The 20,000-nt window shown below is 40.4% G+C and overlaps 1 protein-coding gene across 3 annotated transcripts in view; it reads right to left on the reverse strand.

Moving 5' to 3' along the window:
- The window catches only part of LOC142493051 (interferon-induced, double-stranded RNA-activated protein kinase-like), a 163,578-nt gene that overhangs the window by 108,073 nt on the left and 35,505 nt on the right, over positions 1-20,000 (reverse strand). For all 3 annotated transcript variants that reach the window (XM_075596489.1, XM_075596488.1, XM_075596487.1), the window contains exon 3: positions 19,126-19,261. In XM_075596489.1, the coding sequence (XP_075452604.1) occupies positions 19,126-19,261 (136 nt within the window). The remainder of the gene's footprint in view (positions 1-19,125; positions 19,262-20,000) is intronic.

The following is a 20,000-nucleotide window of genomic DNA, read 5'->3' on the forward strand; positions in this document are numbered from 1 at the left end:
ACACACACACCCCCTGCAGCCCGTTTTTCACACACACGCACCCCCTGCAGCCTGTTTTTCACACACACACACACACACACACACACACACACACACACACACACACACACACACACACACACACACACACCCTGCAGCCCGTTTTTCACACACACACCCCCTGCAGCCCGTTTTTCACACACACACACACACACACACACACACACACACACACACACACACACACACACACACACACACACACACACACACACACACACACACACACCGCAGCCTGTTTTTCATACACACCCCCCCCCCTGCAGCCCGTTTTTCACACACACACACACACACACACACACACACACACACACACACACACACACACACACACACACACACACACCCACACCCACACCCACACCCACACACACCCACACCCACACACACACCAGCCCGTTTTTCTCTGTCTGGTGGCTCTGCATTTAAAGCAGAGTTAAAAGAACGACGAGTTAGGGAACGGGAATACAGGAGTGTTAGGCAGCGTATAAGGCCTGGGACATAGTGCCCAAAACAGTGCGGAGGCGCGCAGAGGCTAAGGGAAAGCAGTGCTTTACCTGGCCTTACACAGCGCGCCATCCGTGGGTGTGTCAGGGGCGGGTCTGGGGGCGGGCCAGTGACGTCACGGAGCTGGTTCACCCTCATTGGGCGAACTGCTCATGTGACCGGCCCTGCACTCCGGCGAGCGGCAAATTTCAAAACTCCGTCAGACTCACGCTTCCCCAAGCGTGCGGACGCGTGCGCGAGCCCCTGCTAAAGCCGCTCTCATTGCGGCTGCAGGGGTTCAGTGCCGAGCAGCAGCATGCCTCAGCACGGGTCAGCGCATAAGCGCTGACCATGCCCGAGGCCAAAGAGGTAAGGGCAGGGACGGAATAAGGAAGGAGAAAGGAAAGTTAAAAAGGGAGTTAGAATGACGCCGGCAAGGGTTAGGGTAAGGAAAGAGAGAGAGGTAGCGCTAGGGTATGCCGAGAGAACGACAGAGAATGTAGGAAACCAGGTAAAGAGGCCGCGACGCGGGGGTAAGGAGCGAATAGAGTCGGATGGAGGAAGAAGGGTCAGGAGGCAGGGATACAGAGAGAGGGAAGGAGGGGGGAAGTAGCAGATGATGGAGATAGGGAAGTGTTAGTGAGGGTGCTGGAAAGTGAGATAGGATGGCTAGATAACTAGGGCATATTAAGATAGGAGGACAGGGGAAGGGGGACGTGGTGGCAGAGGGGGAGGAGTAGGTGGACCTAGTGAAAGGAAGATTTAGGGAGATCACAGAAGGTGCTCAGGGAAGTGAAAAGTAGGGATCGGAAAGTTAGATACACGAAGATAGGACGCTGGAGGAAGAAGTACGTGAAATTATGGAGTGTGGAAGGTTGGAACCAAGGGACGAAGGGGACAGGGAAGTGTTAGAGAGGGAGCAGGGAAGTGAGATGGGGAGGTTGAAGGGTTGGAAGCATTAAATCCGGAAGTCGACGAAAGTAAGAGCAAGTAGAGGTATAGAAGGAAGAGAGGGTAGAACCACAGGCGGTGAGATTTAAGTAAGTGACGGAGTGAGAGGGGGAAAGTGAGAAGAGTAGGTTGAAGTACTAGGCGAGAATAAGATAGGGCCACAGTGGAAAGTATACGCAAGCCAAAAACAGTGAGATGAGGTATAAGGGCCTTAAAGTAAGTTGCACGAGGGAGACGGAGGAAGATCAGAAGTAGGAAGGAAGAGCTGCTATAAGGAGATGGGGGCCCGCAGGAAACGGTTCAGGAAGTAAGGATGGCAACAGTCAGGAGGCAGGCCGGACAGAAGCGGAAGGACAGCACCGATATGGACCCAGTAAAGATATCAAGCGATGGGGCAGGTTAAGGAGAGTAGCGGGAAGAAAACGCACGAGGGAATAGTGGGAGCTACCGTGGAAGGGGATCTAGAGGAAGTGGGATTTGGGTTAATTTGACATAGTTCAGTTGGTTTTATTAGTAAGGTTGTATATAGAGTGGGGCGGGGGTAGGGGAGGGAGACCTGCTCCGAAGTCTGCATGGGCCACACGCTAGGGATGAAGAGAGAAGCTCTTCAGGGCACTAACGAAGCCCTTTGGGTCAGGGCTCTTGGAGGGGACGTCAAACATCTCACCCCAAGACCGGACATCCTGAACAAGGAACAAGAACCCAGAGAAGGTGGTCTCGGCAGGAGGAGAGATTCGGGAGGACGCCGAGAAATGTTATTAGTTATCACATGTTGTGTTGTGCTTATGCATACCCCGGTTTCCCCTTGTGTGTGTCCCCCTCCCTTTGTTTCTACAGGCGGGCGCAGAGAGATCTGGGATGCAGGAGTGGGCCGCAGCCCCAGTAGCAGACACACTTCTCACGATACAAACAAATTGTGGCAGATAGACCGGTACATCTCTTCCAATGAGTAAGGAACTACTGTTAATATCCCATAATGTTAAGGGTTTCCACAGCCCTGCAAAAAGAAGGGTCGCATTCAGAGACTACAAACGCAAAGGTGCAGAGGTGCTATTTCTGCAAGAGATACACTTTTCCCAAAATAATTGTCCCACGTACTTTGACAAGGATTTCAGGGTACACTTCCTGTCCTGAGCACGGGTTAAAAAAAGAGGGATCGCCATATTAATTCATAACCACATTCCATTCATACAGGACAGAACATATAGCGATAAGGAAGGTAGATACCTCATAGTGTCTGGTTCCAAACGTGAGCACCCTATAACTCTTGCAGCAATCTATGCCCCTAATGACAATGCGACCGATTTCTTCAGTAGATTTTTTGACAAGCTCGGTAAAGTTGCAAAAGGGAACATTATAGTTGCTGGAGACCTGAACAGGGCTCTAAATCCAGACCTAGACAGATGCACGACTATTAACAAATCCCACAGACAAGACTTATTAACAATTACAAACGGGTTAAAAGACTGTCAGCTCCTTGACATATGGCGGGAGCAACATCAGGGAGTGAGAGAATATACTTTCTTCTCCCATCCCCATAACAGCTACAGTAGGATATATTACTTCCTTGTGTCCAATAGACTATTCCCCGGGGTCTCTCGTTCAGAGATCCATGATATTTCATGGTCCGACCATGCATCTATTGAGCTGCGGTGCACACTTGTACCACTAGACAGACCTAGAGCGAACTGGAAGCTAAATGAGATCCTTCTGAAAATTCCAGATCTAGAGAGGGAGGTGGGGGGGGGGAAATTAAAGAATATTTTGAGGAGAACGAGGGGAGTGTGGCGTCACATTCCCTACTGTGGGAAGCCCATAAGGCAACCCTCAGGGGGGTATTAATGAATTTGGCCGCCAAACTTAAAAAGAGAACGAGACAAAAAGATCAAGGATCTAGAAACACAACTAGCAGAGCTTTCTTCCCTGCACAAAATAAATAAGCGGGACCACACGCTGAAACAGCTATTAGACACCAAAACAAAAGTCAATCTCCTCCTCGCCTCCCAGGCTGACAAGAAAATGGCCTGGTCTAAATGGAAAATTTATGAAAAAGGGAACAAACCTGATACCCTACTTGCCAATAAGCTAAAAAACAAGCTTCAAAATTATCACATTCACGCTATCCGGAACCAACAAGGTGACCGCACTTCCATACCTGGGAAAATTGTAGAGGAATTTAAAGCCTACTACGAGAAACTTTACAATGGGGATAAGGTCACCCATAATCCTAAAACAGGGGAGTTGTTAAACACTTTCCTGAAAGAGGCAAAATTACCTATCTTGAGAAGGGCCGAGAGAGACGCGCTCCAAGCTGATTTTACTCTAGAGGAGCTAGCGGAAGTCATCAAAGCATTAAAACCTGCCAAAGCGCCAGGGCCGGATGGCTTCTCAAATTTATACTACAAGAAGTATGTCAAAACGCTAGCCCCATATATGCCAAAACTATTCAACGGAATCTTGACGGGGGCCTCCTTCCCAGCACAAATGCTCCAAGCATCAATTTCTGTTATCCGCAAACCTGGAAAGGACCCGGCAGACTGAAAGAGCTACCGGCCCATTTCACTGATTAATTCAGATGTTAAAATCTACTCCAAACTTATAGCAAACAGGGTGGGTAGTGTTCTTCCCAGGTTAATTCATGCGGATCAAGTGGGGTTTATCGGAGGTAGACAAGTGGCAGATAACACCAGGAGAATCATTGATTTGATTGATCTGGCTCAAAAAAAAAAAACATACACTCTATGGTGTTGAGTCTGGACGCTGAGAAAGCCTTCGATAGGATAGACTGGCCCTACTTAACAGAAACACTGGGAGCGTTTGGCTTTGAGGGACATCACTTGAGAGCCACCCAGGCGCTGTATGAGGGTCCAGCGGCAAGCGTGCGGCACCAGGGCTTTTCCTCCGATCAATTTTTTATACAAAGCGGAACGTGGCAGGGTTGCCCGCTGTCGCCGCTGCTGTTTGCCCTTTGTATAGAACCTCTAGCAGCGCACATCCGAAATAGCCCAGATATATCAGGAATCTCCAGTGGAGATCAGAAGCACAAAGCAGCATTATACGCGGATGATGTCATCCTAACATTATCTAAACCTCTCATATCCCTGCCCAACTTGTTTGGAAACCTAAGCAAATTCAACCAAATTTCGGGCTTTAAGATTAATCAGTCCAAATCCGAAGCCCTCAATATAAACCTACCCATAGAAGTAGAAAAACTGATTGATCTCAATTTTAACTTTAAATGGCAACCCTCCACTATCAAATATTTAGGGGTATATCTTACAAGGGATTATAAAACATTATACAAAGCGAATTTTCCCAGGTTAATTAAGACATTGGGGGAGGATCTCAGGTTATGGATGAAAGGTGGCATCTCATGGATTGGTAGGATACACAGCATGAAGATGAACCTCCTACCAAGGATGTTATATCTTTTCCAGAGTCTGCCTATACCTATAATATATTCAGACTTCCTCTCCCTACAGTCACTAATCATGAAATTTATTTGGAATAAGAAAAACCCAAGAATTGCAAAGGGTATTCTAACGAGACCCACTGTAAGAGGACGTTTGGCGGTACCTTGTTTGTTAGCTTACTATAAAGCGGCCCAATTGGCTCAAATTCTCCAATGGCACACGGACCCATGCTTAAGGAGATGGGTGGAGTTGGAGAAAAAGTGTTGTGCACCAATTGAACTCCAAAATCTGATCTGGCTACCCAAACGAGGGGTAAGCAAGATGGGAATACCGCTCCAGACCATTGCCAATTCACTACGAGTTTGGGAGGCCACTAAATTCAGTTGTAATTTGACTTCCAAAGGATCACTCATGACTCCAATCTCTGGTAATCCAGATTTCGCTCCAGGGATGAATAGTAATAACGTAATATATTGGATACAGTCGGGTATTACCCGCCTCAAAGATCTGGAGGGTAGGAAATACATACAAACATTTGAGCAAATTAAATCCACAAAGGCTATCCCAAACAAAGAATTCTTTAGATACCTCCAGATTAGAGATTTTTATCACGAAACCCCAATTAGGCCGGCGAGAACAAATTTCGAGCAGCTGTGTTCCAGAGGTACGGACACAAGGGACTTACATCTAGAATGTACAGGGAAGTGATCTGTCCAGTGACACCTAGTGAGAACAGACTGCGCTACATCAGACAGTGGGAGACTGACCTAGGGGAAACGTTAGAGGACGAAGACTGGGACGGAATTATCCAAGCAGCAGCAAAAAGTTCAATCTTTACCACACTAAAGGAGAACGCATATAAGGTCCATATGCGGTGGTACTACATTCCAGCTCGCTTAGCTAAATTTGTTAGGGGCTACTCTCCGCTCTGCCCAAAGCAGTGCGGAGGGGTGGCAGACTTGCGACACATGCTTTGGTCTTGCACAAAAGTGGTCCCGATTTGGGAACAGATTAGTGACTGGTTACATCGGATTCTCAGTTTGGAGATCCCCCTGGACCCGTGGGTGTTCCTGTTGGGCAGGCGGATCCGGGGCTTATCAAATGTGACGCATAAATTGATCGCGCATTTTGCAACAGCCACGAGATGCGAGATGCGAGATCGCAGCATTATGGAAGCAACCAGAAGTTCCAGTTATCCCCAAGATTAGAAACAGGATTTGGCACGTTTGTCGGATGGAACAATTAACGAGTCTAGTTAATGACACCGGCACAAACTTTCTAAAAGTCTGGGCGCCTTGGTTGGCACAGACAGATATCCCAGGGGTGGATGCTACTGCAATATTTCTTTAATAGCTATAGATGCGTTCTCCTTTGGGGGTCGGAGATCTGACAACACATAGAGACGAACAGGTAGACGACAGCCCCAACTATAGATGGTCACTCAGAAAATAGGGAGGACACTTGCGACCCAAGGAAGAAGCAGTGAATTCAAGTCTACAGGATCGTAGGAAGTTAATAGAGTACACGCGAACAAGGTGTTCCGGTACTGCTCCCCCCCCATTCGTCCCCCCCCCCTCTGTCCGCCGTCTTGTTTGTCCTGTCTGTATTGTCATTGTTTTTGGCAGCGATTAGTACTTTTGCTGTTGAAATGTTGCATACGTATGTTAAAAAAAAGTGTTGGGGGCTTAATACAATGGGCTGTGATATATTGTATGAATATGTAACTCCAATAAAAAAAATTGAAGTTGAAAAAAAAAAAAAAGTACGTATGCAGGGTGCACGGAACATAGGGGACCCTTCTTCCCCTCTACTGATAATAACACAGCTATCAAAGTACCGGCACTCACTGTCTAACAGCTAAATGATCTACTGAAAAAAGGTCAGAATAGTAAATAATTTTAATATTACCAAATGTAAACCGGAATTAGAGCAAATACAATGCAATGGGAAATAATGTCTCACAGTGAGGGATGTGAGGGGAAAAAGGAAAAGGGGAAAAAACATGAAACATTAGGAAAATACACACAAAAAATGGGAGAAAAGAAAGTATGCTAGGGGGGGGGGGCAACGTTTCGAGTGATTACCTCTTCTTCTGGCCCATTCCCTCTGGTCCCCAAGGGTCCCAGATGTACTTCCCTATGCCTTCCTTCCCCGTTTAAATAGCCTGTCAAACCCCACATAAAATAAATGACACTCAATAATATATGCAAGAGAATGCTCATGTACAAGCAACACAAGTCCAAAATAGTAACTGAAAAAGCAGTCCCACTAGCAAACAATAGGATATGCAAAAGAATGCTCATGTACAAGCAACACACATTCAAAATAGTAACTGAAAAAGCAGTCCCACTAGCAAACAATAGGATATGCTAGGGAGAACTCATGTGACAGCATTAGGAGTCCAAAAATAGCAACAGAGTGTATAAGCAAACCGTCAAATGTCTCCACATTGTGCTCTCTGTGAGGTGCCCCAGCACCAATAATTCAACCACAACACCTGTGTATGAGTTGGTATAATCAATAGCAGAAAAAAGAAATGTAACAGATTTTAAAAACAAAAAAGAAAAGAAACAGCGCAAAACCTCATAGTGTAGTATTAAAAATATAATGTATATTATTGAGCAGCAGGTGAGTATCTCACGTACATCAATTCAAGGATATATAAGCATGGCATGTTATGGACATGTTACCAAACTGCTACCGCAACTGCACACGGTGATCTGATCGATCGAGGGAGTGGATCCTTCTCTCTCACACGATTTCGTCTCAGGCGGTGTGGGGAGTCACGGTCTGCAGGTAAGGTGTTGGCTTCAGTCTCAGAGCGCTCTCTTCCTCATTGGACATGTAGTTCCGGTATACAGTCGCCCGCTGATGACGTCACCAGAGTTCCGTCACGGATGTGGCCGGAAAAGAACTAGATAGATACTGTCTGTGAGGGATTTCAGCCTCTTGCATAGACATCAATGTCCATAGAAAATAACAATCAAAAGTGACACTGGAACGCGCCTTCCAACGCGTTTCATCATAGGTTGACTTTGTCAGGGAATATCTGAGGTTCTCATTGGTGGTTACTTATAGCTGGTAACCTCTCCTGATTGGCTTCAAATGATTGTAATCCCACCCACACTTGTACTTGATTAGGGATGTACCTAACCTCTGTCTTCAAGCAAAAGGGGGAGTGAACATGTTCTAAGAACAAGGATTTATAAAATACAATAGTTTTATTAGACTAAACATCACAATATTTATACACATATGTAGAAAATAGAAAATATTATTAATAAACTTATCTAAAAAATAGAAGAAAACATATGTTAGTTACATTAAAATTAAATAACAATAAAAAGAAAATTATATATATAAAAATATATGTAACGGCAGACATATAAAATATAGTATATATATCAAAATAATTATATGGAACGGAAATTATCCAACCATATACAGGCTAAATATATGACTATTCTTAATACTTAAAATATAAATATTAAATTAAAATATTACATAAATATAGGCTCAAGAAAACACAGGAAGAAATAAAAATATAAATAAAAATATAAAAAATATAAAAACTCATTGTGCTTCTTATTTAACGTAGAATATATTAGGGATATTTACAGATATCTATCTCCTCCACATCTTCCGACCGGTATGGTTTGGATGCCAATGTATTGGAGCAATGTGGAATCACAATTGTGTCTCCTCTTAAAGTGTCTGGGTACACTATGTTTGTCTAACCCATGCCTAATGTTTCTAGCATGTTCCAGAATTCTGGTTTTCAGACATCTTTTTGTTCGTCCAATATACTGATATCCACAGGGACATTGGAGGAGATAGATCACATGAGTAGTTTTGTAGGATATACAGTCCTTCACCACAAATTTCTCTTTTGTGGTGAAGGAAATTAATGTCTTACGTTCTGGGTGAAGCATGCTACAAGCCTTACACTTCCCACAGCAGAAATTCCCCGGTGGTTTTTTAACTGGTAACCATGATGTTTCTGTTACCTTAGATACTGGTAATCCTATATCACTGGGGGCTAAAAAATGTTTTAGGTTTTTTGCCTTACGATATATAAAACTTGGTTGTTGCTCTAGGGAAGGACCCAGAATAGGATCATTGCAAAGAATGTTCCAGTTTTTCTTTAAGACTTTCCGGATACTATTGGAAGCTGAATTGTACTCTGTAATAAAAGGAACCCTAATTTTGTTGTCATTATCAAGACTAATAGATTTTTCTTTCTTAGATTGTATTAATAAAGAGTCCCTTTCCATACTGTCAACCTTATTTAAAGATTCAACCAATAGAGATCTACTATATCCACGTTTAATACATTTTTCAAACATGGTTTTTGATTGAGTGTTGAAGTCTACCTGGAAATTACAATTACGCTTTAATCGCATAAATTCGCCCATAGGTATGTTATTGATCCAAGATTTTTTATGATTACTTGATGATAAAAGCCAGCTATTGGTGTCTACTTTTTTGAAAAAAGTTTTAGTAATAATCGGAAAATCAATCTTTGCTTCCAAACTCAAGTCTAAGAAGTCTATTTTCTCATTATTATAATTTGAAGTGAACTTGAGATTAAAACTATTCTGATTCAAATATATCTCGAATTGTTGTAAAGTTTCCTCATCACCCTCCCAAATGCAGAGCACATCATCGATATATCTGCGCCATATGATAACATGACTGGCGAAGGGATTATTATTCCAGATATACCGATGTTCCCATGCCCCCATATATATGTTGGCGTAACTGGGGGCAAAGCGTGTACCCATAGCTGTGCCACATAGTTGGATGAAAAATTGGTCCATAAATAGGAAATAATTATGTGACAATATAAATTCTATTGCATTAGCAATGAATAAGCTATTGGATGGATGCAGCTCTGGATCTCCCTGTAGTGTATTCAACACCGCTTCTATACCATTTTTATGGGGAATACATGTATAGAGTGATTGTACATCAAATGTGGCCCACATATATTTTTCTTGCCACTTCACACTCTTTAGTAAGTTCAACACCATAGTTGTATCTTTTATGTAAGAGGGCAATTTTTGGACATATCTCTGTAGAAAATAATCTACATACTGAGATAGGTTTGATGTTAGTGAACCAATGCCCGAAATTATGGGTCTTCCCGGCGGATTTTTTAAACTTTTGTGGATTTTTGGGAGGTGATAGTAAACTGGTATACGAGGATATTCCTTATATAAAAACTGGAATTCCAATTTGTTCAAAACCGTTGACACCATAGCATCATCAAGCAATATTTTAAGTTCTTTTAAGAACTGACTCGTAGGATCCTGGCCTAATTTACCATATAATGAAGAGTCACCTAATATGTGTATTGCTTCACACTCATAATCTTTTCTGTCTTGGAGGACAATTCCTCCTCCCTTGTCTGCATGACGTATGATTAATTCTTTGTTTTCCTGCAATTTTTTTAGAGCTAAATACTCCTCATGTTTCATATTTTGTTTAACATCAGTATTCTTATAGTTCTTTACTAACGACGAAAATTCGTTGTTTACTACGTTAAAAAAAGAATCAATGAAACTCCCTTTGCTTTGTGCAGGGTAGAATCGAGAGGGTGGTTTAAAGCCAGTATGTTGGCATATTATCTGATCGTCCTCTTCAATGGGTAAATCTACATTTTGTTCATCCCCTACGGGATCTAATCCCATCTCCTTTTTAAGAAAATGTCTTTTTAGTGTTAGATTACGTGTGAACTTGTGTAGATCAGTAAATAACTGAAACCCATTTGGACCACATGTTTTTGAAAAGGAAAGCCCCTTATTAAGGACTTGTACCTGATCTGTGGTCAAACTGACTGAGGACAAATTGAAAATCCCTTCGATAGATTCTCTTATTGTACCTTCTCCTATTCTCTTCTTTTTGATAGCTTGTGATCTCCACCCCCCTCTCGTCCCTCTTCGGGTGAATGGTGTCTTTTCAAATTCCTGGGTGACTCTAGAGTACGTTTCTCCTTCCCTCTGTCCCCGTTCTCCTTCTCTTTGGGCCCCAGATATCTGGTCTTTAGTGCCTCTAAAAAAAGGGAACGTTCTGGTGTTTGGCGGTCAGAGTCTAATCTGGGTGGAGTTATTTCCCTTCTATGTTCCTGATGCCTATCTTTATAGTGATCCTGATAAGGATTTTTATGATGGGTCTCCTTATTACTTTTATCTGTTATGGAATAGGATCTATCTCTATTTTCGTGATAGTATTTGGTCTGGTGTTCACTATTATCTTTTTTGTGATATCTATGGGATTTCCCTTTGTACCCTTTAGACATGCGGGTAATCACCAGAAATCGAAATCTGGTGGTTACCGCAAAGATAGCTGGAGAGGTCAAGGGGAATGGACTAAAGGGTACAAAGGGAAATCCCATAGATACCACAAACCGCCAAACACCAGAACGTTCCCTTTTTTTAGAGGCACTAAAGACCAGATATCTGGGGCCCAAAGAGAAGGAGAACGGGGACAGAGGGAAGGAGAAACGTACTCTAGAGTCACCCAGGAATTTGAAAAGACACCATTCACCCGAAGAGGGACGAGAGGGGGGTGGAGATCACAAGCTATCAAAAAGAAGAGAATAGGAGAAGGTACAATAAGAGAATCTATCGAAGGGATTTTCAATTTGTCCTCAGTCAGTTTGACCACAGATCAGGAACAAGTCCTTAATAAGGGGCTTTCCTTTTCAAAAACATGTGGTCCAAATGGGTTTCAGTTATTTACTGATCTACACAAGTTCACACGTAATCTAACACTAAAAAGACATTTTCTTAAAAAGGAGATGGGATTAGATCCCGTAGGGGATGAACAAAATGTAGATTTACCCATTGAAGAGGACGATCAGATAATATGCCAACATACTGGCTTTAAACCACCCTCTCGATTCTACCCTGCACAAAGCAAAGGGAGTTTCATTGATTCTTTTTTTAACGTAGTAAATAACGAATTTTCGTCGTTAGTAAAGAACTATAAGAATACTGATGTTAAACAAAATATGAAACATGAGGAGTATTTAGCTCTAAAAAAATTGCAGGAAAACAAAGAATTAATCATACGTCAAGCAGACAAGGGAGGGGGAATTGTCCTCCAAGACAGGAAAGATTATGAGTGTGAAGCAATACACATATTAGGTGACTCTTCATCATATGGTAAATTAGGCCAGGATCCTACGAGTCAGTTCTTAAAAGAACTTAAAATATTGCTTGATGATGCTATGGTGTCAACGGTTTTGAACAAATTGGAATTCCAGTTTTTATATACGGAATATCCTCGTATACCAGTTTACTATCACCTCCCAAAAATCCACAAAAGTTAAAAAAATCCGCCGGGAAGACCCATAATTTTGGGCATTGGTTCACTAACATCAAACCTATCTCAATATGTAGATTATTTTCTACAGAGATATGTCCAAAAATTGCCCTCTTACATAAAAGATACAACTATGGTGTTGAACTTACTAAAGAGTGTGAAGTGGCAAGAAAAATATATGTGGGCCACATTTGATGTACAATCACTCTATACATGTATTCCCCATAAAAATGGTATAGAAGCGGTGTTGAATACACTACAGGGAGATCCAGAGCTGCATCCATCCAATAGCTTATTCATTGCTAATGCAATAGAATTTATATTGTCACATAATTATTTCCTATTTATGGACCAATTTTTCATCCAACTATGTGGCACAGCTATGGGTACACGCTTTGCCCCCAGTTACGCCAACATATATATGGGGGCATGGGAACATCGGTATATCTGGAATAATAATCCCTTCGCCAGTCATGTTATCATATGGCGCAGATATATCGATGATGTGCTCTGCATTTGGGAGGGTGATGAGGAAACTTTACAACAATTCGAGATATATTTGAATCAGAATAGTTTTAATCTCAAGTTCACTTCAAATTATAATAGTGAGAAAATAGACTTCTTAGACTTGAGTTTGGAAGCAAAGATTGATTTTCCGATTATTACTAAAACTTTTTTCAAAAAAGTAGACACAAATAGCTGGCTTTTATCATCAAGTAATCATAAAAAATCTTGGATCAATAACATACCTATGGGTCAATTTATGCGATTAAAGCGTAATTGTAATTTCCAGGAAGACTTCAACACTCAATCAAAAACCATGTTTGAAAAATGTATTAAACGTGGATATAGTAGATCTCTATTGGGTGAATCTTTAAATAAGGTTGACAGTATGGAAAGGGACTCTTTATTAATACAATCTAAGAAAGAAAAATCTATTAGTCTTGATAATGACAACAAAATTAGGGTTCCCTTTATTACAGAGTACAATTCAGCTTCCAATAGTATCCAGAAAGTCTTAAAGAAAAACTGGAAAATTCTTTGCAATGATCCTATTCTGGGTCCTTCCCTACAGCAAAAACCAAGTTTTATATATCGTAAGGCAAAAAACCTAAAACATTTTTTAGCCCCCAGTGATACTGGATTACCAGTATCTAAGAAAACTGAAACATCATGGTTACCAGTTAAAAAACCACCGGGGAATTTCTGCTGTGGGAAGTGTAAGGCTTTGTAGCATGCTTCACCCAGAACGTAAGACATTAATTTCCTTCACCACAAGAGAAATTTGTGGTGAAGGACTGTATATCCTACAAAACTACTCATGTGATCTATCTCCTCCAATGTCCCTGTGGATATCAGTATATTGGACGAACAAAAAGATGTCTGAAAACCAGAATTCTGGAACATGCTAGAAACATTAGGCATGGGTTAGACAAACATAGTGTACCCAGACACTTTAAGAGGAGACACAATTGTGAGTCCACATTGCTCCAATACATTGGCATCCAAACCATACCGGTCGGAAGACGTGGAGGAGATAGGGAAAAAACATTATCTAAACAAGAGAGCCTATGGATTTACAAAATGCAAACCATGGCACCTCAGGGATTAAATGAGGAGATAGATATCTGGTCTCTGTAAATATCCCTAATATATTCTACGTTAAATAAGACGCACAATGAGTTTTTATATTTGTATTTCTTCCTGTGTTTTCTTGAGCCTATATTTATGTAATATTTTAATTTAATATTTATATTTTAAGTATTAAGAATAGTCATATATTTAGCCTGTATATGGTTGGATAATTTCCGTTCCATATAATTATTTTGATATATATACTATATTTTATATGTCTGCCGTTACATATATTTTTATATATATAATTTTCTTTTTATTGTTATTTAATTTTAATGTAACTAACATATGTTTTCTTCTATTTTTTAGATAAGTTTATTAATAATATTTTCTATTTTCTACATATGTGTATAAATATTGTGATGTTTAGTCTAATAAAACTATTGTATTTTATAAATCCTTGTTCTTAGAACATGTTCACTCCCCCTTTTGCTTGAAGACAGAGGTTAGGTACATCCCTAATCAAGTACAAGTGTGGGTGGGATTACAATCATTTGAAGCCAATCAGGAGAGGTTACCAGCTATAAGTAACCACCAATGAGAACCTCAGATATTCCCTGACAAAGTCAACCTATGACGAAACGCGTTGGAAGGCGCGTTCCAGTGTCACTTTTGATTGTTATTTTCTATGGACATTGATGTCTATGCAAGAGGCTGAAATCCCTCACAGACAGTATCTATCTAGTTCTTTTCCGGCCACATCCGTGACGGAACTCTGGTGACGTCATCAGCGTTGGACCAATTCTTGGTCAACAGCAAAACCAAAATTGATAAAAAAATAACTGAAACCCATTTGGACCACATGTTTTTGAAAAGGAAAGCCCCTTATTAAGGACTTGTACCTGATCTGTGGTCAAACTGACTGAGGACAAATTGAAAATCCCTTCGATAGATTCTCTTATTGTACCTTCTCCTATTCTCTTCTTTTTGATAGCTTGTGATCTCCACCCCCCTCTCGTCCCTCTTCGGGTGAATGGTGTCTTTTCAAATTCCTGGGTGACTCTAGAGTACGTTTCTCCTTCCCTCTGTCCCCGTTCTCCTTCTCTTTGGGCCCCAGATATCTGGTCTTTAGTGCCTCTAAAAAAAGGGAACGTTCTGGTGTTTGGCGGTCAGAGTCTAATCTGGGTGGAGTTATTTCCCTTCTATGTTCCTGATGCCTATCTTTATAGTGATCCTGATAAGGATTTTTATGATGGGTCTCCTTATTACTTTTATCTGTTATGGAATAGGATCTATCTCTATTTTCGTGATAGTATTTGGTCTGGTGTTCACTATTATCTTTTTTGTGATATCTATGGGATTTCCCTTTGTACCCTTTAGACATGCGGGTAATCACCAGAAATCGAAATCTGGTGGTTACCGCAAAGATAGCTGGAGAGGTCAAGGGGAATGGACTAAAGGGTACAAAGGGAAATCCCATAGATACCACAAACCGCCAAACACCAGAACGTTCCCTTTTTTTAGAGGCACTAAAGACCAGATATCTGGGGCCCAAAGAGAAGGAGAACGGGGACAGAGGGAAGGAGAAACGTACTCTAGAGTCACCCAGGAATTTGAAAAGACACCATTCACCCGAAGAGGGACGAGAGGGGGGTGGAGATCACAAGCTATCAAAAAGAAGAGAATAGGAGAAGGTACAATAAGAGAATCTATCGAAGGGATTTTCAATTTGTCCTCAGTCAGTTTGACCACAGATCAGGAACAAGTCCTTAATAAGGGGCTTTCCTTTTCAAAAACATGTGGTCCAAATGGGTTTCAGTTATTTACTGATCTACACAAGTTCACACGTAATCTAACACTAAAAAGACATTTTCTTAAAAAGGAGATGGGATTAGATCCCGTAGGGGATGAACAAAATGTAGATTTACCCATTGAAGAGGACGATCAGATAATATGCCAACATACTGGCTTTAAACCACCCTCTCGATTCTACCCTGCACAAAGCAAAGGGAGTTTCATTGATTCTTTTTTTAACGTAGTAAATAACGAATTTTCGTCGTTAGTAAAGAACTATAAGAATACTGATGTTAAACAAAATATGAAACATGAGGAGTATTTAGCTCTAAAAAAATTGCAGGAAAACAAAGAATTAATCATACGTCAAGCAGACAAGGGAGGGGGAATTGTCCTCCAAGACAGGAAAGATTATGAGTGTGAAGCAATACACATATTAGGTGACTCTTCATCATATGGTAAATTAGGCCAGGATCCTACGAGTCAGTTCTTAAAAGAACTTAAAATATTGCTTGATGATGCTATGGTGTCAACGGTTTTGAACAAATTGGAATTCCAGTTTTTATATACGGAATATCCTCGTATACCAGTTTACTATCACCTCCCAAAAATCCACAAAAGTTAAAAAAATCCGCCGGGAAGACCCATAATTTCGGGCATTGGTTCACTAACATCAAACCTATCTCAATATGTAGATTATTTTCTACAGAGATATGTCCAAAAATTGCCCTCTTACATAAAAGATACAACTATGGTGTTGAACTTACTAAAGAGTGTGAAGTGGCAAGAAAAATATATGTGGGCCACATTTGATGTACAATCACTCTATACATGTATTCCCCATAAAAATGGTATAGAAGCGGTGTTGAATACACTACAGGGAGAGCCAGAGCTGCATCCATCCAATAGCTTATTCATTGCTAATGCAATAGAATTTATATTGTCACATAATTATTTCCTATTTATGGACCAATTTTTCATCCAACTATGTGGCACAGCTATGGGTACACGCTTTGCCCCCAGTTACGCCAACATATATATGGGGGCATGGGAACATCGGTATATCTGGAATAATAATCCCTTCGCCAGTCATGTTATCATATGGCGCAGATATATCGATGATGTGCTCTGCATTTGGGAGGGTGATGAGGAAACTTTACAACAATTCGAGATATATTTGAATCAGAATAGTTTTAATCTCAAGTTCACTTCAAATTATAATAGTGAGAAAATAGACTTCTTAGACTTGAGTTTGGAAGCAAAGATTGATTTTCCGATTATTACTAAAACTTTTTTCAAAAAAGTAGACACAAATAGCTGGCTTTTATCATCAAGTAATCATAAAAAATCTTGGATCAATAACATACCTATGGGTCAATTTATGCGATTAAAGCGTAATTGTAATTTCCAGGAAGACTTCAACACTCAATCAAAAACCATGTTTGAAAAATGTATTAAACGTGGATATAGTAGATCTCTATTGGGTGAATCTTTAAATAAGGTTGACAGTATGGAAAGGGACTCTTTATTAATACAATCTAAGAAAGAAAAATCTATTAGTCTTGATAATGACAACAAAATTAGGGTTCCCTTTATTACAGAGTACAATTCAGCTTCCAATAGTATCCAGAAAGTCTTAAAGAAAAACTGGAAAATTCTTTGCAATGATCCTATTCTGGGTCCTTCCCTACAGCAAAAACCAAGTTTTATATATCGTAAGGCAAAAAACCTAAAACATTTTTTAGCCCCCAGTGATACTGGATTACCAGTATCTAAGAAAACTGAAACATCATGGTTACCAGTTAAAAAACCACCGGGGAATTTCTGCTGTGGGAAGTGTAAGGCTTTGTAGCATGCTTCACCCAGAACGTAAGACATTAATTTCCTTCACCACAAGAGAAATTTGTGGTGAAGGACTGTATATCCTACAAAACTACTCATGTGATCTATCTCCTCCAATGTCCCTGTGGATATCAGTATATTGGACGAACAAAAAGATGTCTGAAAACCAGAATTCTGGAACATGCTAGAAACATTAGGCATGGGTTAGACAAACATAGTGTACCCAGACACTTTAAGAGGAGACACAATTGTGAGTCCACATTGCTCCAATACATTGGCATCCAAACCATACCGGTCGGAAGACGTGGAGGAGATAGGGAAAAAACATTATCTAAACAAGAGAGCCTATGGATTTACAAAATGCAAACCATGGCACCTCAGGGATTAAATGAGGAGATAGATATCTGGTCTCTGTAAATATCCCTAATATATTCTACGTTAAATAAGACGCACAATGAGTTTTTATATTTGTATTTCTTCCTGTGTTTTCTTGAGCCTATATTTATGTAATATTTTAATTTAATATTTATATTTTAAGTATTAAGAATAGTCATATATTTAGCCTGTATATGGTTGGATAATTTCCGTTCCATATAATTATTTTGATATATATACTATATTTTATATGTCTGCCGTTACATATATTTTTATATATATAATTTTCTTTTTATTGTTATTTAATTTTAATGTAACTAACATATGTTTTCTTCTATTTTTTAGATAAGTTTATTAATAATATTTTCTATTTTCTACATATGTGTATAAATATTGTGATGTTTAGTCTAATAAAACTATTGTATTTTATAAATCCTTGTTCTTAGAACATGTTCACTCCCCCTTTTGCTTGAAGACAGAGGTTAGGTACATCCCTAATCAAGTACAAGTGTGGGTGGGATTACAATCATTTGAAGCCAATCAGGAGAGGTTACCAGCTATAAGTAACCACCAATGAGAACCTCAGATATTCCCTGACAAAGTCAACCTATGACGAAACGCGTTGGAAGGCGCGTTCCAGTGTCACTTTTGATTGTTATTTTCTATGGACATTGATGTCTATGCAAGAGGCTGAAATCCCTCACAGACAGTATCTATCTAGTTCTTTTCCGGCCACATCCGTGACGGAACTCTGGTGACGTCATCAGCGGGCGACTGTATACCGGAACTACATGTCCAATGAGGAAGAGAGCGCTCTGAGACTGAAGCCAACACCTTACCTGCAGACCGTGACTCCCCACACCGCCTGAGACGAAATCGTGTGAGAGAGAAGGATCCACTCCCTCGATCGATCAGATCACCGTGTGCAGTTGCGGTAGCAGTTTGGTAACATGTCCATAACATGCCATGCTTATATATCCTTGAATTGATGTACGTGAGATACTCACCTGCTGCTCAATAATATACATTATATTTTTAATACTACACTATGAGGTTTTGCGCTGTTTCTTTTCTTTTTTGTTTCATTTAGCACGTGTTGTTTGTGGAGCCAGTCCACGGAATACAGCGGCATACCTCCTATATATACTTAAGAACAGGTTTATTTATAATTTTTGTTTTAAAACACAGCACTTTTAATATTGATTTAATTGATCACATTGTGATTTTTTCACTGGTATTTATAATAATTATCACTATTGTCACTGTCCTGAGCGCACTATTTTCTTTTTCTTTTGATTTTAAAAACAATTCACCAACTCACCGCAGGTGAATTTTGATTTTCTTGATTTTGTAGAGCTTCCAGAGCCATTTTCGCAGCAATATTTTCTGCCTTCTTCTTTGTATTGTCCTGTCCTTCTCCAAGTTTTTCACCATTTATAAAAACATGATAAGTAAACCTGATCAAAAAGAGAAAAGAAAATTTTTTTTATGCAGATTATTGTCTGCACCATGTAAGATTACTCTTTGGATTTTTTCATAAAGCGCTATTTTTTGTAAAATAAGATCAATGAACAAACATTTTAGCATGGTTATTGGTTATTTATAAGGGGAAATTCCTTATCCTATTTTGTCGACTCAAACCATTAATCCACCACAATTCAAAGACCGTTCCAAACATGGTAACACCCTTACAATGCCAATGGATCATACCACTTCCGTTACCACAGCCCCTCTTCGGAGCGATCAGGTGATCAGTTTTCTGTTCTTGCCATCGAGCTTGATGTGATGCGGAAGGAGTGGTTAGGATGGTTAGGAGAAGGGCAGGTCCCCCCTTCAACCCACCCTTGCCTGGTGCACGATCACCATTTCAAAATCGGGTACAGCCCCTAAAAAACTAGCATAAAAAGGCCCATGACTTCCGGTGTACTTTATAATGACCTCTGGGGTGGCACTTTTCTTGAAGGATACAGTAAGTCATTAGGGCATTGAAGGGGTTAAATGTCATTGGATTGTCACTTGATTTCACAGTATTACTGAGCAATGCACGTTTTCTTTTCTGCTATGGTTCTATCCTTAACATTATTGTTGAAATATAACTATGAAAAAAGCAGAAAAAAGTCAGTGCACTGCCAAAAAAAGCAGGAGGCGGCTCACAAGTAAAAAAACGATGTATTCCATAATTGGATCAGACATGAC

The sequence above is a fragment of the Ascaphus truei genome, chromosome 4 (assembly GCF_040206685.1).
Source record: "Ascaphus truei isolate aAscTru1 chromosome 4, aAscTru1.hap1, whole genome shotgun sequence".
Classification (NCBI taxonomy): domain Eukaryota; kingdom Metazoa; phylum Chordata; class Amphibia; order Anura; family Ascaphidae; genus Ascaphus; species Ascaphus truei.